The 23,202-nt window shown below is 54.2% G+C and overlaps 1 protein-coding gene across 13 annotated transcripts in view; it reads left to right on the top strand.

Annotated features, from left to right (window-relative positions):
- The window catches only part of FBXO25 (F-box protein 25), a 43,588-nt gene extending 20,386 nt beyond the window's left edge, over positions 1–23,202 (top strand). For 7 of the 13 annotated variants that reach the window (XM_089302839.1, XM_089302838.1, XM_089302837.1 and 4 more), the window contains 7 exons: positions 2,673–2,765; positions 9,046–9,139; positions 10,051–10,235; positions 17,492–17,674; positions 18,736–18,879; positions 21,866–21,892; positions 22,335–23,202. In XM_089302839.1, the coding sequence (XP_089158965.1) occupies positions 2,673–2,765; positions 9,046–9,139; positions 10,051–10,235; positions 17,492–17,674; positions 18,736–18,879; positions 21,866–21,892; positions 22,335–22,424 (816 nt within the window). In that variant the 3' untranslated portion in view covers positions 22,425–23,202. The remainder of the gene's footprint in view (positions 1–2,672; positions 2,766–9,045; positions 9,140–10,050; positions 10,236–17,491; positions 17,675–18,735; positions 18,880–21,865; positions 21,893–22,334) is intronic. The other 6 variants (XM_017339324.4, XM_070047258.2, XM_017339326.4 and 3 more) reach the window with 3 other exon arrangements.

The raw sequence follows: 23,202 nt of genomic DNA, 5'->3' as shown, positions 1-23,202 counted from the left end.
GCGCCCCAACCGGGACTAGAACCCGGTGTGCCGGCGCCGCTAGGCGGAGGATTAGCCTAGTGAGCCGCGGCGCCGGCCGAATGTATGTGTTTGTATGTCAGGTACAAGTATGTGTATAGTATGTCAAGTACAAGTGTGTATAGGGTGTGTTTAGAGTGTTCATGGGGCTGTGCAGTGTGTAGTGTGTGTAGGGTAAGAGTTGGGTGTACAGTGTGGGAGTATGGAGTGTGTGTGTGTGCTATGTGTCACATGACTGGGTTGTGTCAAGTGTGAGGGGTGTGCAGTATGGGAAGTGGTAGTGTGTGTCAAGTGTGTGGGCTTTGTATATGTGAGTCAGATGTGAATGTGGGGTATAGGGTATGTATAGTGTGTTGGGTGTGAGTGTGGGATATGTGGTGTGTAGTGTGTCTGGTGTGAGTGTGTGATGTGTCTGTGAAGGGGTATATGAATGTGTGCTGAATATCTGTGTGAGGTATGTATGTAATGTGTACCAGGTATTGGGTGTGTGTGTGTTGGGTTTGTTTGTGCCTTGAGTGTGTGTTGGTGTGGGTTGTATAGCATCAGGTGTGTGTAGTATGTTTTGGTGTGAATATGGGATATAGTATTGGGTGAGTGTGAGGAGTGTGTAGCATGTTGCGTGGGAAGCGTGTCTTGGGTGTGTGGTATGTGTAGGGTATGACAGGTGTGAGAATGTGAGGTGTGTAAGTGACAGGATTGAATGTGCAGTGTGTATGTCAGGTTGTATTGGATGTGAGTGTGAGATGTGTGTCAGGTGTGAGGTGTGTTAGGTCTATGTGGGATGTGCATTCATGGGTGTGTGTGTCAGGTGTCTGATGTGTGGGTATGAGTATGTGGTGAGTATATATGTTGGGTATAGTGTGCAGGTTGTGAGTGTGACATGTTAGAGATCTGTAGTGTGCAGTGGGTGTAGAGTTTTGGTGTGTGTGATATGAGCATGTAAGGTGTGTGTTGGGTGTGATTCTGAGTGCGAATTGTGTTGAGTGTGTCGAGTTTCTGTGGTGTGCAGGGTGTAAGCGTATGGGAAGTGCATTCACATGTGTGCAGCACCTGGTCCTCTGGCCATGGGTTCCTTCTTATGGAGCCCCCAGAGCTCGCTTCCTCGGTGAGGGTGCCTGGTCCTCCCTCTGCAGGGAGCCTGCTGTGCAGTTTGAACTCTGCCTTTCTCTTGCCGAGTTGGCTAACTTTTATGATCCGTGAAGCAAACTAGTTTATTTCAGCTGCTTTCTGCTCGCCCGTATTGGGCAAGCTTGGTCCCTTTCACAGTCCTGGAAACTCTGCGTTGGCTTTATCCTGTGGGAGCAGGTGTCCGTCATGTTGTGTCATGCTAGGGAAAGCCAAGCTGTTCTGACACTAGCTCTCCATCCTAGCAAGTCTGCTTGGTGATGGTCACTTCCTAACCTGCAGGGGAAGGTTGTTTGGCAGGCTAACCTCGTTTGTACCACAAAGCTGAGTGCTAAGACAGACTGTGACATGTGTCCATGCCTGACCACAGGACAGAGTCCCCACTGGTGCAGCAGGTGAGGCAGGGATGTTCCATGAGTCCTGGGAACAGGGATCTGACTGGGAGCCCACTGGTCTGGAGGTCAGGGTGCAGCTCCGGCTCTCTCACCTGCTGTGCCCACACGGCTGCCCCACGGGCCCCCACGGACATGGTGTGGTGTCAGTGGTTCTGGGCCCCTGCAGGGGCAGACTGCTCGCTGGGATCCACTCTGTGAGGGAGGCTGCCTCCTCCGTGTCTGTGCACCCTCGGCCATGGTTCTGTGTTCTTGGGAGGACACAGAGTAAACATGTGTGCCGTCATATGTGGATGCGTTTCACTGACATGCACACGGTAGGACTGCTGTTGACTACTACAGTACACCTGTGACTGAGACCGAGGACGGCCTTGTCTCGCCCCCACGTCCCTGCTGACTGGAATTCTAGGATGAGCTGTTGCCCCGTGTCCAAGCCGTGCAGAGATCTGAGGATCACGTTCTTCCCAGTTCGTGCTGTCGCAACTCTGAACTGAAAATCTCTGCCTTTAGTATTTCAGATAGAGAAGTTGCAGTTTAGAGTGACTCCTAAGCCTAACATGCAAATCTGTAGAAAAGGAAAATCCCAGACCAGAAGAGCACTTGCTTTTTCTATTCTTGGGTCTGATTTTCGCTTCTTTGGGTTTTTGGTGCTCAGCACCGTGGTGCCAGCCTTGCATGGCCATGCCTTCCACATGGCCGCTGGCCACCCAGGGGCCTCTCCAAGAATCCTGGTGTCCACACATGCTCCCAGCACCCACACCTTACACTAGGGCTGTGCAGGTCATCTGTGTCTTAGCAGAGGATGTCACCAGGTTTTTATGGTCTTAGGCTTAATGGAGTCTGCCTCAGTCTGTCTCCAGCAAAATAAACCAACAACGTTTAATAAATGTTTGCTGTGTTATTGTCTCATCAGTGGTCTAAAAAAGTCAGTTGAGGCATCACATCTTGCTTATGCATAAGTAGCTTAAATTTAGTACTGCTATGATTTTACTCTCCTCTAAACCTGGGATAAATCTTCAGAATAAAAACAAATGTCCCTTGCCAGTTTGTTGAAACGCATGTGTGCATTTTAGTTGCCATTGCCTGTTGGCTTGTTCCGACAGTCGACTGACCTAGCTCCCCTGTGCTGCTTCCCAGAGGCACGGCTACTGCACCCTGGGAGAAGCCTTCAACCGGCTGGACTTCTCGAGCGCCATCCAGGACACCCGGAGGTTCAACTATGTGGTGAAGGTAAGTGTTCCTCATAGGAACTATGCTTTGAAGTTTATATATGTGAGGGTGTCAGATGCCTCTGGTAGCTTCACAGAGCTATGCTGTTTGCTGTGTTGGACAAAAAGTGGAGTGGGTTCAGGAGGAACATTGGGAACTGAAGATCCTGATGGTGTTGCCTGGAGACAGTGGCTGCAGCTGAGCCAATCAGCAGCCAAAAGCTTCTTCCAGGTCTCCCACAAGGATGTAGGGGCCCAAGCACTTGGGCCATCTTCCACTGCTTTCCTAGGCCAGAGCAGAGAGCTGGATCAGAAGAGGAGCAGCCAGGACATGGATTGGTGCCCATATGGGATACTGGTGCCACGGGCTGAGGCTTAGCCTACTACACCACAATGCTGACCCCTTAAGACAGCTTTTCATGTAGAGGTTTTATTGCATTAATAATAGTTACCTGAAATTTTTATCTTGGGCTGCATTTGAGAGGTTGCATGCTTGAGCCTGTTGGCATTTGTCATTTGCTGTCTTTGTCTGGAGGCTGATTACTGTGCAGCCCACTCTCCTTTTGTTGGAGGTGAAGTGAGAGTTAGGGTGTGTGGGATCATCAGTTCTGGGCTTCAGTGTGGCTGTGAGACCTTGGGAAAATTTCTCCCACAACTTCTGAAAGTGTTCCTGGGAGGCAAACAAAAGGGGTGAGTGAAGGGAAGCCCCAGGGCGTTGATCCCCTCAGTTTTTAGTCCCAGGCAGAATATTCCAAGGCATGGCCATGGCCCCTGCGTGATGGATGCCCAGCCGCCGTGCACGTGTCTAGGCTGTTCCCTCCTGGGTTTTCGGTGATGGCTCCACCGCCCCTCAAGTGCGTGTTGCAGGTGGGGAGACTGAGCCTTGTCTCAGCTGTGGGAACGTTCAGGAATCAGGTCAGCAGAGAGGTCTGACAGGGAGCGCTTCTACATGCAGCCTTCCTGAAGTGGGTTTAGAAGCAGTTATTGGCCACTGTGGGTGGAAGATGTGGCTTGGCATCTCAGGGTTGACCGGGGGAAGGTTCAGTGCCCCATGTTGTGCAGGGGCCCTCTGCAGGCCAGGGCTGGGTCTCTTGTCCATTCTGTCCTGTGAACCCCTTGGTGATTTTGCTGTGTCCATGTATCATACGCTGCTGTCCTTTATCAGGTAACTGGTAACTTTTCTTCAGGTTTACCTACTTAGCTTGATCCTGCAGATTATACCTGTCCATGTGAGATGAATACCTGACCGGGATCCAGAAGTTGTGCTGTGCACCTGTGTCCCGGTCTCTGCTTGCAGCATGGGAAGCTCTGTCCCTCGGGACCACCTTCCAGTGGTGGGAGGGGGAGCTGGTGAGTTTAAGAGGTTGCTGGGGACTGCTGGCTTCAGAGCCTTTCTCCCCAGGTCCTGCGGAGTTTTCCCAAATTGATGTGATCACGCTGCCTTCTGCTGAAAACCAGACCAAACCCTCCTGTGACGACATCCATGATAAAGCTGGTGCTTCCCCTGGGCCTGGCCTCTGGGACATTGCCCACTCCTCCACCATTGCGCCCAGGGCCCCCGAGTTGTCTTCTGCTCTCAGCTCTGCACTCCACACACTGCCGTGTCTCCAGGGGGCCATGTGGCTCTTTGAGCCAGCCACACTTGGTGTGGGACTTGGTTATTTCTTCACAACACGCCTGAGAAGCTTTGATACTGGAAGAGAGTGTCAGATCCAGTGTAGTGTAGTTCTGATCCTGGAAGCAGGTGATTCTCAGCTGCTGGCCCATCTTCAAGCACTCTGCTCATTTGTCCCGTTGATGAGTCTTGTCCAGCACCTTCTGTGTTGAGCACTGGTATGCCATGCCTCTGGAGTCCTGTGTCGGGTTCCCTGTAGCATTAGCATCTCTTGGCACATGTGCCAGTGAGGCCAGCTAAACTCACCAGGCATGGTGTCCTGCAAGATGATCACAGCGATCCGGCTGGGGCCTGGGCGGCCGGGGCCCGACCCTCTACCCTCCAGACTGTACTGCCGACCACCTCACGTGAGGACCCCAGCATGAGCCCAGGGGAGCAGGGATGTGGTCTGTTCTCAGGTGAGCCCATCAGAGTGGGCGGCTCAGCACAGGTGGGTGAGCTGTGTCCATCTGTTAGGCTGTGGGCTAATGTGGCTGCATCTTTTATTTAAAGATTTATTTATTTATTTGAAAGGCAGAGTTACAAAGAGGCAGATGCAGATAGAGAGAGGTCTTCCATCCACTGGTTCACTCTCCAGGTGGCCGCAATGGTCATAGCTGTGCCAATCTGAAGCCAGGAGCCAGGAGCATCTTCTGGGTTTCCAACATGGGTGCAGGGGCCCAAGCACTTGGGCCATCTTCTGCTCTCCCAGGCCACAGCAGAGAGCTGGATTGGAAATGGAGCACCCAGGACTCGAACCAGTGCCCAGTTGAGATGCTGGCTCTGCAGGCAGTGGCTTTACCCACTAAGCCACAGTGCCAGCCCCAGTGGCTGCGTCTTTATTTAGCCCTTTGTGGTCTTTTCCTGTAGCACTGAGAGCAGCCAGCCGCACCTCACTTGGGCAGCTCTGACCACAGGTTGCCCACTGGGGGCTGAGGAACAGCCCAGGTGTGGTGCGGACATGCTGAGAACTGCTCTCTGTGACAGCTGACCTCTTAGGTGTGTTCACTGTGTGGTATTTGCTGAGGTGGATGCATCTGGAGTCCGCACTGTAGCCCTGAGGTGCCCCACCCTGTTCCCTCCCCTTAGGGCGGCATAGCTCTGCTTCCATAGCTGGGCCTTCATGGAGGTGCGATAATGTGAAGCTCTCGGAGCCGACTGTCGGCTGCTACGTTGGTCGTCTTTGAGGATGGTTCAGGCAAAGCGTTAGCGGTGTGTGCAGACCCATTGCAACCCTAGTGGGAGGAGAGCAAGGACAGTGCCCACATGCTCCATCCTGACAACAAGCGTCGCCCTTGCTCTGTGGCCTCTCTGATGGGCAGCGGGGCTGTCATAGGCACAGCATGGGGTGGCCACGCAGGACTGGTCACACTGCTAATCAAGCCTTTCCTGCTTTGCTGAACTGTATCTCAAGGGAAAATCAAATGCTAACTTAGCATCCCATGCACTTGACAAATAGTAGGTATTTTTATTCCTAAGTTGAATGAATGAACAAACTATGTTCACATGGATTTTTTTCAATTATTTTTTACCACTGTTGGGTATCGTCCATAAATTCACACAGATTCAAATGACCCCCCAAGTCCCACCAGTAGCATGAGCAGTGGCTGGACGCCTTGGGTGCTTGGCTCTGGCTGGGTACGGGTGCTACCTCTCTTCAAGAAAGCTTGGCTTCTTGGGTTTGGCGCTGTAGTGCTGGCATCCCATGCCGTGCCAGTTCGAGTCCTGGCTGCTCCTCTTCTAATCCAGCTCCCTGCTGATGGCCTGGGAAAGCAGTAGAAGATGGCTTCAAGTGCTTGGGCCCCCATACCCACGTGGGACACCTGGAAGAAGCTCCTGCCTCCTGATTGGCCAGCTCCAGCCATTGTGACCATTTAGGGAGTGAACTAGCGAATGGGAGACCTCTCTCTCTCTCTCTCTCTCTCTCTCTCTCTCTCTCTCTACCTCTCTAACTCTGTCTTTCAGATAAATAAATCTTTAAAAAAAAAAAGTTTGTACAGAAAATGCACGTCTTCATGTTTGTCGTGCTTGTCGAGTGTGGACTCAGGGATGGAGTGCAGAGCCCTTCGTTAGGTCCGGTGTTCCTCCTCAAGAGTGGCTTGGCCTCCCTCCCACGCCTCTGGTCTGTTTCTGACTTCAGTCTGTGGCGCAGGTGCCACGGGGCCTCTGAATGGGAGGATGGGCTGGGGGCGGCATCTCAGAGGACCACGGGAGCAGCCAAGTGGGAGTGGGACAGACGTGGGGCTCAGGAGCCTGCCCACTGCCTCTGCCCTCACTTCTGTCCTGGGAGTGGAATAGAGCTCGTGAGTTATCTGTTTCCTGTCTCCTCTCAGGAGTAAACGATTTTGTATTTTCTGGTCTGTTTCTCTCGTGCCCTCAGCCTGTGGGAAGATGCCTCCTTGGGCAGTTTGGGGAATTCAGGGAAACCCGTGGGTGGAGAAGGAGGCTGTATCACGCAAGAGAGCCCTCATGACATCCCCTGGGCTGCACTTCTGGCCTCACCACGTCAGCTTCTACTGCAGGACACTGAGGCAACCTGTCTTGAGTCCTGGTATGAGCTGACCGTAAGCAGCACCTGCCCAGTTGGCGGTGCCAGCAGGGGGTTCCAGTAGCGCTCGACTAAGCGGGGAAGCCCTGGGACAGGCTTGAGGCCTGAGTGGTTCTCTGTGAGCTCAGTGCCATCTGCTCCATGTGTCTGGAGGGCTTGCTGTAACCAGCCTGGCATTACCTGTGGCTGTTGCAGGAGAGTGCTGGAACTTCCTCCTGCTGGAGGGTGGGAAAGAATGGGACTCATGTGTGCCAGGCTTAGCAGAGGCAGCTGAGGCACAGATGAGAGTGGGCCAGGCTTGGCGGTGCTCACACCTTGTTAGCGGAAGGCAGAGGCCGCTGTGCTGAGCCCCTGCTCAGCGGGAGGAGCGAGACTGCAAGGACAAGGGCTGGCAGCAAAGGGCTGCCCAGGCCCAGATGTACTCAGAGATGGGCTGTGTGGCTGCTCCTGGGATCCACACAGGAGAAGCAGCAATGGGGCAGGAGCCACCGAGACAGTGGCCTAGAGCCACCCTGGCCCGGCTCTGACCTCCTACAGGATGGCTGCCATGCCCAGGGGAGTCGGCTGTAGCCCTGATGTTACCCTTTGGGCAGAGTGCAGAGCCTGCAGGCAGGAGGAGTGCCGAGACAGCTGTCAGGCAGCAGGCTGGGCACAGGAGCACGGTTGTACAGAGGGTCCCGGGGCAGAAGTGCTGCAAAGGAGAGGGAGCTGTTGAAGCAGACGTCACGTGGGTGCAGGACTCAGGGAGAGTGTTGGAGATGATGGCAGTGACACCAAGCTTAAAGGGTCAGAGGGTCACAGTACCCAGGACTGTGAGGGGGTGGGGCATGGGTACCACTGGGACAAATGTTCTAGAAAACTTCTCGTGGTATGGAATAGACTTGGGTCTGTGCCTACAGAGGGAGCCCTGCCCAGGGGGTCCTTCACCTCTGGAGGGGACCGAATCCCTCCTGGGGAAAGCCATCAGGGTCCTCCAAGGGTGCCCCTGAGGTCATGGCCAGCCCCCGTTCTGCTCTGCTGCCAGGCCACAGACAGCATGAGAACTTGGGGTATTGTTCTCATGTGTTTCTGAAGAAGCTGACTTCCCCATCTAGAGGTGGTTGGAGAAACAGGCCCCAGGGCAGGACAGTGGTGACAGAGGAGGCCGCATGTGCACAGAGCCAGTCAGCACGGTGCGGGTGGGGCGGGGAGGAGGAGAGCAGTGAGAGCTGCTTCACGTGACCCAGAGTGCTGGGCGTTGTGTGGTTGCAGCCACAGTGGTGACTGCAGGCAGAGTCGTGCATACCTTTGCTAAGTGCCAACCCACAGAAAAACGACATTTTTTAAAGCTACAAAAACAGGAGCCATGAATTAAGACCAACTGTGTGTATCAGTAAATGTGCATGTCATGTCAATGGCTGCTGAAGGTTTTCAGATTGGATCAAGAAGCAAACCACCACCCCCCATCCCCCGCACTTGTGTGTGAGCACACCTGGGAGTCAGCAACTCACGTGGGCAGGAGGGCTGGTGTGCCAGGCAAACTCGAGCAGAAATGCAGGGGAGCAAAAGCGTTAGAGGAGGGCAGTGTGGCTGCAGTGCCCAAGGTGCAGGTGTGCGTGTGCATGTGCAGTGAACTCCAGGGTACACCCCTCCCGTAACAGCCGACCTGTCCTTGTGAGCTCTGTTTCTTTGGTTTGTGGTCATTGTTTTCTAGATAGGCTTCGTTTTCTTGCTTGACCAAAGTGCTGCGTTAAGTTTTAGTCTGGTTTTGCTTTTAAATTCCAAATGGAAGGGCATTTTAATTTTCTGGTTTCTGGTCATCAGAGAACAGTGATTCTGGCCTAGTCCTGGACAGATGCCTGTCGGTGGCCAAACATCCCTCAGCCTCCTCCTGGGTGCCCTGCACAAGGGAGGTTGGGAAACTAAAAAATGCATCTGAGGCTCCCCTGCAGCCAGGGACTTAGGCTGGTAACCCCACGCCCGGCAGGCATCTGTTCTCCCCAGGTTAGCACTGAGGGTGAGCATCCCCTGCCAGCACCACTTGGAGAAGTCTCCTCACTGATGTGCGATGCACTTTGCCGTGGATTCTGTGTTGCTCACTCTTCCACTCTTGCCTTTCAGCTGCTAGAGCTCATTGCAAAATCCCAGCTAACGTCACTGAGTGGTGTGGCACAAAAGAACTACTTCAACATCTTGGATAAAATTGTTCAAAAGGGTAAGATGACCACTGGTATTTTAAATCTAAATCCTAACTAGAACTGTACGTGCCTGCCATGCCCCAGCGGCATTCCGTTTGCTGGCTGGCTGGTCACAGCTGTTAAAGCCGATCTTGCGATTGAGCCACGAGTGTGATGGGAAGGCGCCTGCTCGCAGAGCCGGAGGAGGCTGTTCCACGTTCACTGCCAGCCAAGCTCCATGCAGCTCTGAGTCTCCATGGTCAGCAAGGTTGTGACTTACACATTTAGGCATCCAATAAGCCAGTAATTTTCCTTTTAATTTAACAAGCTTGCTTGATTAATTAGTGGTTATTAGTACATTGAACTTTCAGATTACACGCCACATGTCCACAATCGTTATTAATCCTCTTTATGATAAAAGCAAAAGGAAGTATAAACCATTTAATGGCAAAACTATAGACTCCACTGAAAAGTACTATCAGACATACTGGTGATATCTTAAAAGAGACATCACTTGTGGGTCACTCTGAAGTGTGATCCTGGTTTCCCACTGTTCGCAGCCCTTGGGCAGTGGCTGGTACACTCACCTTGTGGTGTGACTCACCAGCCTCCCTCCCCAGAGCAGTTTCTCTTCCCAGAGTCCGAGTTCCATTGAATGGCAACTCCCCTGTCCCCCTTGCCCGAGCCCTGGCCCCACTCTGCCTCCTGTGTGTGGATTCGGTGCCTGTGGGCCCCTGTGACTGGCGTGGTTCATGGAGGGTGATGTTCTCAGAGGTCCCTGGCATTGGAGCAGCGCCAGAGCTCCCGTCCTTTGTGCGGCTGAGTAACGTCTTGTTGTGGACGGGCCACGTGGTGCTGTCTCACGGGTATCTGGCTGCACGTTTGGGTGGCCCCACTCATGGTTTGTGTAAGGAGCTGTGCTATCTCTGGCTCTGTTTTGTGCATCCAGTTCTCAGGGACCACCACAATCCTCGCCTCATCAAAAACCTCCTGCAGGACCTGAGCTCCACCCTCTGCGTTCTCATCAGAGGGGTTGGCAAGTCCGTCTTGGTGGGGAACATCAACATCTGGATTTGCCGGCTGGAGACCATTCTGTCCTGGCAGCAGCAGCTGCAGAACCTCCAGATGGCAAAGGTGAGGGACTGTGCCTGCTGTGTAGACAAAGTCACCTCCAGATGATGAAGGTGAGGGTCTGTGCCTGCTGTGTAGACAAAGTCGCCTCCAGATGAGGATGACGAAGGTGAGGGTTTCCCGAGCCAGAATTCACTGCACCCAGCTGTGTAGACAAAGTCATGATCCCTTCTAAGCAAACATGAGCAACTGTTGCAGTCATTTCAAATATATTCATTAAGTTGTCGTAAAATATAATAGGACCAAGAGATGGCATTAATGGTTCACAGGTTTACTGGGAAGGCAGCAAGGGTGGGAAGCGTTGAACAGGTTGATACTCGGGGTACTGAGGTGTCAAATGCTCATCTTCAGAGGACACTGCTTCAGGCTGAACAGGCACCCAGTCAGGGAAGGTCAGGCTGTCCGAGCAGCTGTCAGTCTAGGTGCTGCCTCGTTCCCCTTGCTGCTGTCCTTTGCTGGGTGCCTGCAGCTCTTTGAGAAGAGTGAGCAAGGAAAGAAAGTGCAGCTCCTGTTGTTGGTGTTGATCTTCTTTAATGCTAGAAATAATTTCAACAAGAAAAATGGTAGTAGAACCAACTAAAGTCTTTAACTTGGCTTCTTGTTTATTTCTATACTGAATCACAGAAAGACCTCCACAAACATCAGATCTACAGGTGCTCAAGTCCTTGGTAACATGGCCTCCTTTGTACTGTGTTTTTATTTTTCAGTTTGATCTATGTGGGCGTCTGTTCTTGGACAACATAATTATACATATTCACGGGCACAGTGTGACGTGTGATTGGGCTAGAGAAGTGGCGTATCTGTCACCTTCTCCTGACTACTTCAGAGAGTCCACTGCCATGCTGTGAGCGTGGTGGCCTGTGCCTCCTGCCTGGGACTCTGTGTTGCCTGCTACCTCCCCTGTGCAGCCTCTGCTGACCAGTGCTCTGCTCCCAGCTTCTCACATATGTACTGGCCTCTGACCTGGCTCATGTCACGTGATGTGACGCCCTCTAGATTTATCCAAGTCACTCAGTGACAGAATCTCAGCTTCTCTGTGGCTGGGTAGTGACCCATCCTGTGTGTGGCCTCAGTGTTGGCATGGGGTCTGGGTAGTGACCCATCCTGTTTGAGGCCTCAGTGGTGGGCGTGGGGTCTGGGTAGTGACCCATCCTGTTTGAGGCCTCAGTGGTGGGCGTGGGGTCTGGGTAGTGACCCATCCTGTGTGTGGGCATGCCTCCATGTACACTCTCAGTGGTAGGCACAGGTGATGCACTGCTGCTGTGAGGTGCAGCAGTGACCTCGGGTTTTTACTCAGGCATGGGGACTGTAGTATCCAGGACAGCTCTGGTTGTAAGCTTTCTGAGGATGTTAAACAATTTTATGCTACGAGTTTTGATAACTTAGGTAAAACACACATATTTCCTCAACCCCAATTCAGAAAACTGATATGGAATGAAAAGAAATTTTAAATAGCTCCATATGTGTTTAAGAAATTTAATTCATGTTTAAAGGTTTTATTCCAGAGATGTAACTAAAGGCCTAAATTGTTTCTCTCGTGAATAATTCTGAACATTTATTTATTTATTTATTTGAAAGGCAGAGCTACAGAGATGGAGAGACAGAGATCATCCATCTGCTGGTTCACTCCCCAAATGGCTACCTAAGGCAGGGCAGGGCCAGGCTGAAGCCAGGAGCTTCTTCTGGTCTTGACGTGGTGCAGGGCCCACGTACCTGGGCCTTCTTCCACTGCTTTCCCAGGAGCCTTTGCTGAAGCTGGATGGGAAGTGGAGCAGCTGGGACTAGAACCAGCACCCATATGGGATGCTGGCGCTGCAGACAACGGTTTAACCTGCTACACCACAGTGCTGGCTGCTCTTCTGAACATTTAAAGAAACAGTTGGGCCAGCGCTGTGGCACAGTAGGTTAATCTTCCGCCTGCAGCACTGGCATCCCAGATGGGCACCGGTTCTAGTCCCAGCTGCTCCTGTTCTGATCCAGCTCTCTGCTATGGCCTGGGAAAGCAGTAGAAGTTGGCCCAAGTCCTTGGGCCCCTGCACCCGCATGGGAGACCTGGAAGAAGCTCCTGGTTCCTGGCTTTGGATCAGCACAGCTCTGGCCATTGTGGCCATTTGGGGAGTGAACCAGCAGATGGAAGACCTGTCTCTCTCTTTCACTGTCCATAACTGTACCTCTCAAATAAACAAAATAAAAAGTCTTTAAAAAAAAAAAGAAAGAAACAGCACAATAGTAGGCTCTTTGGGAGAGCAGACAAGGAGCCAGTGCTTTCTAGCTGATATTCAGAGACCAGTCCAATCCAGATATCAGAACCTCATGAGCCCAAGAAAAGCATTTACAGAGCTGCAGTCCCAAAACTACATATGCAGCAAAGCACAGCCAGAAATAAGTGACAGTAGAATCCCCATCTTAAGATGTTTCTTTCTCTTCTCTGCTCCTGCTTCCGAAGGGAACACCTCAGGCGTGTAGCGTGGTGTTCTGGTAATGAAGACGTCCTTCTGTTTCGCTTTGTCATGGAAAGTCCACATTTCCCCTTCATTTCTGAAGGCTAGCTTTGTTGGTGACAGGTTTTTCCTTGGGGACACTGAAGTGGGGCTGCATTGGTGCCTTGGTGCTGTGTTGGTGCCGATTGCCCAGCTGTAGTCAGGGCTGGTGATGTCTGGTGAGGCAGGGTTGTAGGGATGGGCCAGTTTCTCAGGGCTGATTTTCCATTTGCTTCCCAGGTAAGGAAGGTGGGGCTGTCCGGCTGCTGCTGGGGCAGCAGCAAAACAGGGCTTCCCAGCTGTTTGCTGGGCTCCCTGCTGGATGAGCTGTCCAGGGTGCTGTCCAGCTTCTTCCCAGGCTATGGGAGGGGGAGCGTGTCCTCCTGGCTCACCAGGTGGGTTCTGCAGAACTGCTGGGAGCAGCTGCCCCACAGGTGGTGAGACTTGAAGATGATTCCTATAGAAGGTGCCTGGGGCCAGTGAGGGGCCAGTGTGACAGAGGGGGGCAGTGAGGGCAGGGACTGGGCAGCATGGGCAAGGAGAGGGCAGCGTGGGCAGGGACTGGGTAGCGTGGGCTGGGCTCGCTCTCCAGGACAGTGTGGAGCTGTCCTAATCCAGCCTCTCAGGGCCGTCCAGTGGTGTGAGTGGGGCCTGCCAGGGGCCTGCTGCTCACCCTCCTCCCACTGAGCAAAGGCCCTCATGGTCCAGGCGCATCTCAGGAGAGGCAGGAGCAGATGCTGTGGGCTTAGTTCCCCTGGTCACAAGGCCACTGTGTGCTTGCTCTGCAGTGTCCAGCCCTGTGCTCTTTGCTGCCCAGCTCCCAGTGGGTGGGGTCTTCCCCCAGGCTGTGCTGCTGCCTGAGGATCCCAGAGACTCAGTCCCTGGGTACTGGCCTGGGGGCAGGGGCTGTGTTGTCTGCGTGGCACTAAGTTCAGGTCTAGGTCTGGACAGCTCCCATTCCCACTGCCAGGTGTGATGTGTGTCTGGATGTGCTGCTGGGAGCTGGGGCACAGTCCGACTTCTCTTGATGTGGTAAGACCAGGCACTGAGCATCTCACCTGGCTTCCCGGCTCTTACAGGGCTGGACTGGGTGTGAACAGCTCTTCAGCACTGGTATCTCTGGGAGATGGGGGAGTTGCTCTTCCTCTTTCCTGCACACTTCGGGGAATGTGTGGGTGACTGACAGCACCTCACACAGTGCTAGGCACAGTGGTTGTCATGATGACAGGAAGATAACCTGCATGTGCTCAGCAGAGACACATTCCCCCTATATTGTCAGCTCACGGTTAGTGGAACCCAGCTCTGTGTGTCCTGCAGGCACAGGCTGTGTGGCTGCAGTGGTGTGAGTGATGCTGCAGACCGTGCTGCCCTCACACTGCACCCTGGTTCCCCATAGAGGGAGTTGTGAGTGTGAGATTTGCAAGGAGAGAGGTGACTCCTAGTTATGACTCTGAAACACACACCTGAAATCCAGCAGTCAGCAGCACTGGGAGTAGAGGAAGTACACCTGCCTCCTCTTCCATCCCCCTCCCCTCCCACCCCCGGATATTCCCAGTAGCCCAGCAGCTCTGCCTGCACATGCACAGGTCGGTCACACCAAGAAGCAAGGACCTGCCACCAGGTCCCACTCAGCCCTCGTGTGGTGACCCTTGCCCACAGTAGGGTGTCCATGGGAAGGCAGCCTCCCTGGCCTGGCCAGGAAGTTCTGGGTGGGACTCGGCCACGCGCAGTCCTGGGAGAGAATTGTGGGTGAAGGACAGCCTGGGCCCCGAGAGAGAGCTGTGCAGATCATGGAGGGGAGTCTTCGTCTCAGAACAGGGGTCCCTGTCGTTGGCTGACTGTTCGCGCTCACTGAACAGATGGAGGAAGGGCACAGTACAGTGAGGTCGGCCATTCTGCAGTGGAGCAGTGAGGACAGCACACGAGTATGGCCTCAGGGCATCCTGGGTGCCCCCAGACCTGGCTTGACCCTCTGGGTCTTGCTTCTTGCCCACTGTGCTCCCAAGACACCCTCATGAGCTGTGCCATGGTCTCTGCAGAAGAGGCATTGGTTTGGGATTGAGCTTGGGGCATACACCTTGGACTGTCTGAGCTGCTGGGGCATTTGGCTTTCCTGGGAACACAGTTTGAAACCAGAAAGAGCTCTTTGCAGGATCAGCTAACTCCACTGTGTGTAGACAGGCCGCCAGCCTGCTCTGAGCCTGTGTATGCCACACCTGGTTGGTGCCCATGGGCTGATGGCCACCTGCTCTTTTGCTGTCAATTGGGCAGCAGGGCCAAGAGCTTCCAGGGACCTGGGGGCAGGCAGCCCAGCCGCACAGGGGCAAGGCCTCTGCAAGCTGAGTCTTTTTCCCTTCTAAAGTCTGAATTCTCAGACCCCCAAGAGTAAGCGGAAGCTGAGCACATTTCAGCAGTGCTGAGTTTCTGAGAACACTAGAACCTTCTCCTGGTCCTGCTCCCAAGTTTACCCGCCTGACAGCTCAGCAAGACTGATGCTGTCCGCCCATGGGCCCTAACTGAGGGAGCACTGCATGGATACACGCCACGTGCCCTTGTTCTCAAGCTCCTGGTTTCCTTTTTAAAAAATTTCTTCTAAAATTAATGATTTTTTTAAGATTATTCATTAATTTGAAAGAGTTACACAGAGGAGGAGAGGCAGAGAGAGAGGTCTTCCATCCGCTGGTTCACTCTCCAATTGGCCACAACGGCCAGAGCTGCGCCTAGCAGGAGCCAGGAGCTTCATCCAGGTCTCCCACGTGGGTACAGGAGCCCAAGGATTTGGGCCATCTTCTACTGCTTTAGCAGAGAGCTGGATTGGAAGTGGAGCAGTCAGGATGCAAACTGGCACCCCTATGGGATGCTGGCACTACAGGTGCAGCTTTACCCACTACGCCACAGCACTGGCCCCAGCTTTTTCTAATTTATTGATTGCTTGTTAGAAGTAAAAGTACAACTTACTAGGTTTAAAAGTGAAGTTTTCTAAAATTCTGCTACCTTGTGTTCTGTGTTGGGAGCAGCTCCTGGCCGCATGGTGGCCCAGGGTCTCAGTCACGACTGGCAGTGGTCAATGTCCTGGTAGAGAATACAAAGGCTGCTTGGAGTCCAGAGGCAGAGTGTAGGTGGTGGTCAGCTGTGAGTGTGCACAGGAGAGGGAGGCAAAAGAGGACTGAAAACAACTTAGGCTCTTGTGCTCTTAACCTGGTGCCTTAGTTTTATGACTTTGCTGTTGAAAAAGGCTCGTTTCCATTCTCAGAACAAGCATCAGCTCCTCTGCACCCAGGAGCGCAACACAGGGTTGAGGGGCTGGGGGCCAGGCACTGCCCTGTGTGCGTGTGGATGCCAGTGCTGCACGCACACACTCTGTCTAGGACGGTGTCTTGCAGGCACAGTCGCTGAGGGACACAGGCAGCAGCTTCCTCTCTGCTGGAAGGTGTGAGTGGTCCCAGCAGGTTCCGTCTCCTAGTGCCGTCCCCATGGTTACCTCACTCAGCACTTCCTAGCCCACCTGCTCAGTGTGCACCTCAAGGGACACAAAAGCAGGATTGCTGGGGGTGAGTGTGCTGGTCAGGGCGCTGCAGATGCTCTGGGGATAGAAGTGCCCAGGTTGCAGCCACCACAGGAGGTCCGCTGTGAGCAGGCCGGAAGCGACGGAGTTTCTGCTTTTCAGGCGCCTGGGCTCCTGGAGGAAGGTGTGGAGATTCAGCTTGGGGCCTCTGCCTTCCACACGGGGTCACCAGGTGTCACGAGGGTGCACACCAGCAGTGCCTGGTCTGCCAGGTGCAGTATTGCACCTCCAGTCCTGCACATGCCAAGTATTTGTCCAGTGCATGCAGGGGCCTTGCTGCTCCACAGCCCAGGATGGTGCTGATGGCAGAGACAGGGTGGTGGGAGGAACTCAGGGCAAAACAGCACGTTATGGCCTGCGAAAACCTCATGACGTAGCCAGGATGTCACTGCGGCAGCAGTAACCCAAAGCCCAACCTCTCACCCCTAACCCGCATGCCGTGTCTGCCGTACAGGGTCTCAGGCTTGTCTGGTGGACTCTGAGTGTGCTGACACGGGAGCAGGACTTACGCCCCTGTGCTTCCCCTAGGATGCACAGGAAGGACCCTGAGCGGCTGACACTGCTGAAGTCGTGAGGAAGTGTTCCTAGCAGGATACAGGAGGGGAGCAGAGAAAGACAGCTAGTCCCCTGCGGCCCACACCATGACAAGTTAACCGCGCTGTGCAAGAGCAAGTCATAAGTGTCCAGATAAGGCAGCAGAGCCAGCTGTCCCCACAGCTAGGGACAAGGCCTGGTGAAGCACAGACCATGCTGGGACAAGCAGGACGTGGGCACCAGGGCTGCTTCCAGGGCCCCCAGCTCAGCCCCAGAGCAGGTGGATCCCAGAGCCGAGGCTCCAGCTCCCAGGGCCGAGCCACTGTGCACCCTTCCCATTAGTGGCCCCAGCGCAGGCTCCTGTGGTCTCCAGGTCCACGTCTGGGAAGAAACGGTCACTGCAGTGGAGAAGTCGAGGGTTCATCGACTTTGGGTCCCTCAAGGTTGTTCCAGGTGTACCAGTGGGGAACTCACCTCCAGGTGTTCGGGGTAGACCTGGTGCCTGGGTGGATGGAAGGGTCCAGTCAGGGTAACCCTGGCCCTACCAGCCACCCAGGCTCCAGCTGCTGGGGTTGGTGAGTGTGGGACTGAGCGCCCTGCGGGAGCGAGGTGCTGCTGCATCTCGGGCGTGCTTGCTCCTCCTGGCTGTGTCTCATTCGCTGCCCGTGCTGTGCTTCCAGCAGGTGGACACAGGGCTCACCCTGGTGGACCTCCCTCTGCACATGCTGAGCAACATCTTGTACCGCTTCTCGGACGGGTGGGACATCGTGACTCTGGGCCAGGTGACCCCCACACTGCACGTGCTCAGTGAAGACAGGCAGCTGTGGAAGAAACTGTGCCAGTACCACTTTGCTGAGAAGCAGGTGAGTGCCACGCGGCAGGCCCCGTCCTCTGAGACTGTGACAGGCACGAAGTGCATAGACATTACCGTGACCCGGCTGTCAGCACCCTCTCGCAAGTCATGCCCTTCGTGTGAAATTTGTTCCAGTGTTTCTTTCAGTTCTACAAAGTAAAACCTGTTCATGTGCTCCACTCCGTGCCACGATTTATAGGCAAGAGAGTGTGGGCTCCCCACCCCCACCACGGCAGCCACTGACCCTCGGCCACGCTCCCTGGTGTGCGCCTTTGTACCGCTTCCGTGGGTGCAGGCGCTGCAGAGCTGCCATGTCCTTCAGCTGTCACCCGTCATCTGCCTGGGGTCCCCACCGATCACGTGGTCCCTGGTGCTGGGGATGCTGGGTGCCCCTCATGACCACTCTGAGCAGTGTCCTCAAGGCTCTGAGCTGCAGCGGGAGCAGAGCCTCGTTCCCTTCCATGGCTGCCTGACGTCCACTCTGTGGTCACCAGGCTGTGTTCCTGCTTTCCTGTCTGTATGCACCTGTGGCTCTGTGGCCCTTGCTGGCTCACGCACAGGTGACAGGTCCTGGCTGTGGCTGCTGGGTCAGGCGGCAGCTCTGGGCTCAACCTTTTGAGGGACAAGCAGGGTTTTCAAAGGGGTTGTGCTGCTTTGCATCCCCTATGGCAAGTGAGGTACCGGCTGTCCACACCCCCAGCACGGGCTGCTGAGACCCTCACGGCCACCCTGGTGGGTGTGTTCTTCCTCAGGATGAAGGCCTTGTGAGTCCTTTGCCTGTTTTTAAACTGAGTTGTTCGTCTTTCCTCTGAGCTGCGAGTGCTCTCAGTTTGTGATGTGTGTACTGTAAACTCGATGCACTGTGGGTGTCCTTCCAGATCTGAACCTGCATCTCTAGCAGCTGCCTGGTGCCCCTCAGACACAGGCCTGCTGGTGTGACCTCAGCCACTCGAGCTTGATGCAAGTAACGAAACGAGCCACAGCCCAGCCGGCGTTGTAAAGACAGCTCGCCCCAGTGTTGGATGTTGAGCTCAGAGCGTGCCTGGTTCTGAGCGGGATCTCTGTGTTCAGTTCTGTAGACACTTGATCCTCTCCGAGAAGGGCCACGTCGAATGGAAGCTGATGTACTTTGCCCTGGAGAAGCACTACCCAACCAAGGAGCAGTATGGGGACACCCTGCACTTCTGCCGGCACTGCAGCATTCTCTTCTGGAAGGTACTCGCTGGAAGTGGATTTACCTCTGCAGCCACTCACTCACATTTTAAGTGTAAAGGCTTTTTTTTGAAAAAGAAAAATACTGTTTGTGATGACACAGGGCAGGGTCACAGGGTAAAACTAGGGCTTTGAACCAGACCCCGCAGGGTGGCCTTATCCTGTGGGCATGTGTGGCTGTCCAGGACAGGGCTCTGGCCCCTGCCCCAGCCCTCAGCTGGGGCATGAGAGTCAGGTTTTCCCTGCTGTCTCCACACCTGGCTCTCGCCTGCAACCCCAGTGCCTAGAGCCCTCCCTCTACATGGCCGTGCCGAGGGCAGGCCTGCCAGGGTCTGCAGGTGGCCAGGAGTGGTCTAGGGCTTCCAGTCCGACAGGAGCAGTGGGCCCAGAGGAAGCCACTGGCATGGTAACCTGACAGGACAGTTGCTGTATGTTACCACGTCTGTCCTCCAGCATGTCTGTGTCCACAGAGTGAACAGGGAGCCCTCCCAGTCAGCCTGCACTGTCCCAGCCGGCCCCCACTTCTGCAGTACCCTTGAGTGTGTTCTCACCATTTGCCTGGAGCTTTCCCTGCTCAGGCGTCAGGAATGGGCGCGTCTGCCTCTGCTCGCTGTCTGCTGGGGGACCCCGCTTTGTGTGCATCTCAGCTGTCAGAGGGTCTCAGGCAGGCTCTAGACCACTGTTCTGTCAAATCACATCCTCGTCGGTGCTTTTCACTGCTCTGAGCCGTGGCTGGCAGGGATGTGAAGGGCTGAGGTCCCCTGTGCCACTTCAGGAGTTTTGTCTCCAAGGTGAGTGGCCCCACAGCCAGCTGCAGATGGCTCCGTGTGTGGGCAACTGGAGAGAGTGTGTTAAGTGACTGCTTGTTTTGTGTGTTGGTGTACCTGCCCTCTTTGCAAAATTGATGCAAAAAATTGATACTGCGAGATGTGCACAGGTGTGTGGGTGCTGCTCTCAGGTGTGGGGACTTGTGTGTAAACTCCTTCCCGTGTCAGTGAGCAGACCGCAGTGTGCACTCAGCCCCTCTGTGGAAGTGTCAGGCAGATGCTCGTGGGGCACTGTTCCTGGAGCAGACGGTTCCAGTTTTGCGAGTGATGGAATGAGACTCCGTCTGTCTTCTGGCTCTGAGCTGTCAGGCAGAACTCGGCACTGCTAGAGTTTCCTTTTTTAAACTGATTTTCTAGCTTCACAAAGGCATTTGTCTGTGGTGAGAATCAGACTGGGTCTCCTCTGTGAGGCCCTGGAGGTTGGTGGTTACCTCGCAGCCGCTCACAGTTCTGAGTGCAGGTGCACGGGTGTGGAACAGTGCCATTCCCCGGCTGCTCCTGCTGGGATCACATTACCTCCTGTCCTGCTGTAGCTGTCCAGGTGCAGAGCAGTCATGGAATCACAGGCCTGGGGCTGTCTTGGGTGTGGCCACAGCAGGTCCCCAGGCCAGACAACTGTTGGTGTTCTGTAGCATCTCCCTGGCTGCTTGTGTTGACTGAGAAACTCAAGTAACATCAGACCTACTAACAAACGGGGAGGGAGCTCTGAATTCTTCCCTGGCCCCAGACCATCCACCAGCCAGGCCATGGTTATGTGCCTAGTAGGGCTTCTGCCAGACGGGGGCTGTGCCCTGGCTCAGAACACACGGGAAGCTGGTTTTGTCTGTGGACTCCCTTTCTTGCCTTTTTTTTTTTTTTTTTTTTTTTTAAAGATGCAAGTAATTTACTTGGGAGGCAGAGTTAGAGGTCTTCCATCTGCTGGTTCACTCCCCCAGTGGCCTCCACAGCCAGAGCTGGGCCCATCTGTAGGCAGGAGCCAGGCGCTGCTTCTGAGACTCCCATGTGGGTACAGGGGCCCAAACACTTGGGCCATCTTCTGCTTTCCCAGGCAGAGAGCTGGATGAGAAGTGGGGCAGCCAGGACACGAACCGGCGCCCATGTGGGATGCCAGCACTGCAGGTGGATGTGTAACCTACTACACCACAGTGCTGGCCTTTAAGGACTAGCCTCAGTGGCCCCTGGAGAGTCCAGTGAGGTGACCTTGCTGGGTTCCAAGGCTGGACAGAGTTGTGCCCTCTGCTTCTCCAGCTGTCAGAAACTGAGCTTGTAGGGTGGGCAGGGGAAGCTGGGACAAGGATTGGGCACTTCTGTTTCCTTGAAGCCAGGGCTGGCCCCGTGGGCATCAGAGCAAAACAGTAGCTGGGACAGGGCTGCCGTGGAGCAGTTGAGACCGGGACAGAGCAGGGTTCTGGAGGTTGGGCTGGCTCGGGCGGCCACAGAGAGAAGCTGATCTTGCTGCACATGGGGCACAAGCACACAGGGATCCAGGGCGCCCCCAAGTCTGCCCACGTGTGAGACGAGCATGCCGACTCCTCAGTGAACTCCTGTGTTGCTGCCTTGCTGCTGCCAGTCTGAGACTTGAGACAGAAGTGCTTTTCCAAGAAAATTTTCTCGGGTGCCTTCAAGTCCTGTGGGAACTCGGGGTGTCTGATGGGGCGCTGCACGCTGTCCTCGTGCTGTGCTGGAACTCGGGGTGTCTGATGGGGCGCTGCACACTGTTCTAATACTGTGATATAACTCGGGGTGTCTGATGGGGCACTGTATGCTGTTCTAATACTGTGATATAACTCAGGGTGCCTGATGGGGAGCTGCATGCTGTCCTCGTGCTGTGCTGGAACTAGGGGTGTCTGATGGGCCCTGTGTGCTGTTCTAATACTGAGATATAACTCGGGGGTGTCTGGGGCACTGCACGCTGTTCTAATACTGTGATATAACTTGGGGTGTCTGATGGGGCGCTGCACGCTGTCCTTGTGCTGTGCTGGAACTCGGGGTGTTTGATGGGGAGCTGTGTGCTGTTCTCAGTCACTGTGCCTGACGTCCAGTGGCTTTTGTGAATGACGTGCTCTAACCCTGACAGCCCTCCGCAGTCTGGCTCTTTCTAATCCTGACTTTTCTCTCTCCTCCCCTCGCTGCACTCCTTGCCGACTCTTCTGTTTTCCAAGGACTACCACCTTGCTTTACTGTTCAAGGTACTGCCCTGTGGTCCACACATGCAATGTCGGGCCCTGCAGCAGCTGAGCAGGAACCAGCACCCGAGTGATCGGGGCTTAGCCTGAAGGGAAGCTCTGGCCGAGAGGGTCAGGACCGACAGACGCGCGGGCCCCGCACGTCCCTGAGATGAGGTCCACAAAATGGATTGTCCTTTTGCCACTTGCCCTGAGCAGTGGAATTGTCAGCTCTACCCGCTGCCTGCACAGGAGCCTCCTGGGGTTGAGGGAGGAGTGGTGGGGCAGGAGGACAGGAAGGGGGGAGTGAGGCAGAGACCTGGTTCTGAGACTGCCTGGGCAACCACGCGAGGCAAGCTGGCCGTTGTTGCAGTAATTCTGTTAGAGGTGGGGCTGGGGTCCACGTGGCCACAGGAGCAGGGCTGATGGCTGTATAGTGCTTCTGACCTATCCCCTCCCCCTGCAGGACTCTGGACACCCCTGCACTGCGGCCGACCCCAACAGCTGCTTCACGCCTGTGTCTCCCCAGCACTTCATCGACCTCTTCAAGTACTGAGACTGCTGGCACCCGCCGTGACCAGATGCAGCAATCGGGGTTGGGGGACTGGCCATGTCCTCCCCCAAGGCCTGCACTTTCAGAAAAAGCCGGAAATAACGGGCAGTGTTCAGGGTGCTGAGCCTGGAAGCACGGGCTGGGTTTCCACCTTTGAGGGGGTCGGGGGATGCAAGCAAATCATTTCATTTCTTTCCTTAAAACTTGTAAGCATACTGAAATTTGTAATTTTACATATTTTATAAGAATGGACCAAAATATTAGGGGTTTCAGCCCCACATTCTGTGCTGAACTGACACAAATGGCCAAGAATATGCTTCTTAAATGTCAAATTACAGCTTCCCAATGTTCTGGTAATTGGGGGTGGAGGTAAAACAGTTGATCCTTGTAAATACATTGTGCAGAATATTTATTTTTTCTTAAAATGTATTTTCACGATGTCACTGGCCATGTCCACATGAGCCTCTCTGGATACAAATGGACCTGGAAGCTGTCATTGTCCAGTGTCCTTGGGGCTATGAGCTGTGCAGACCACCAGCAGTCATGGCCAGGAACAGCTGGTGATCACCAGATTTTACTGTGTCGACTACTTTTATAAACAAAATGATAAATCGTGTGTCCTGACTGCATTGTGGCTTTCCATCATGCTGAAAGAAACACTGTTAGTGATTTTGATATCATTTACTTAAGTCTTTCAAAGACTTTTAAAATAATACATGTCTATTTCAGAAAATTTTGAAAACGGGTCTATAAAAGAAAATAAAATTCATCCATAATCAGA

Source organism: Oryctolagus cuniculus, chromosome 8 (assembly GCF_051225735.1).
Source record: "Oryctolagus cuniculus isolate XC-2025 breed Fujian yellow rabbit chromosome 8, ASM5122573v1, whole genome shotgun sequence".
Lineage (NCBI taxonomy): Eukaryota > Metazoa > Chordata > Mammalia > Lagomorpha > Leporidae > Oryctolagus > Oryctolagus cuniculus.
This window is presented reverse-complemented; position numbering and strand designations above follow the sequence as displayed.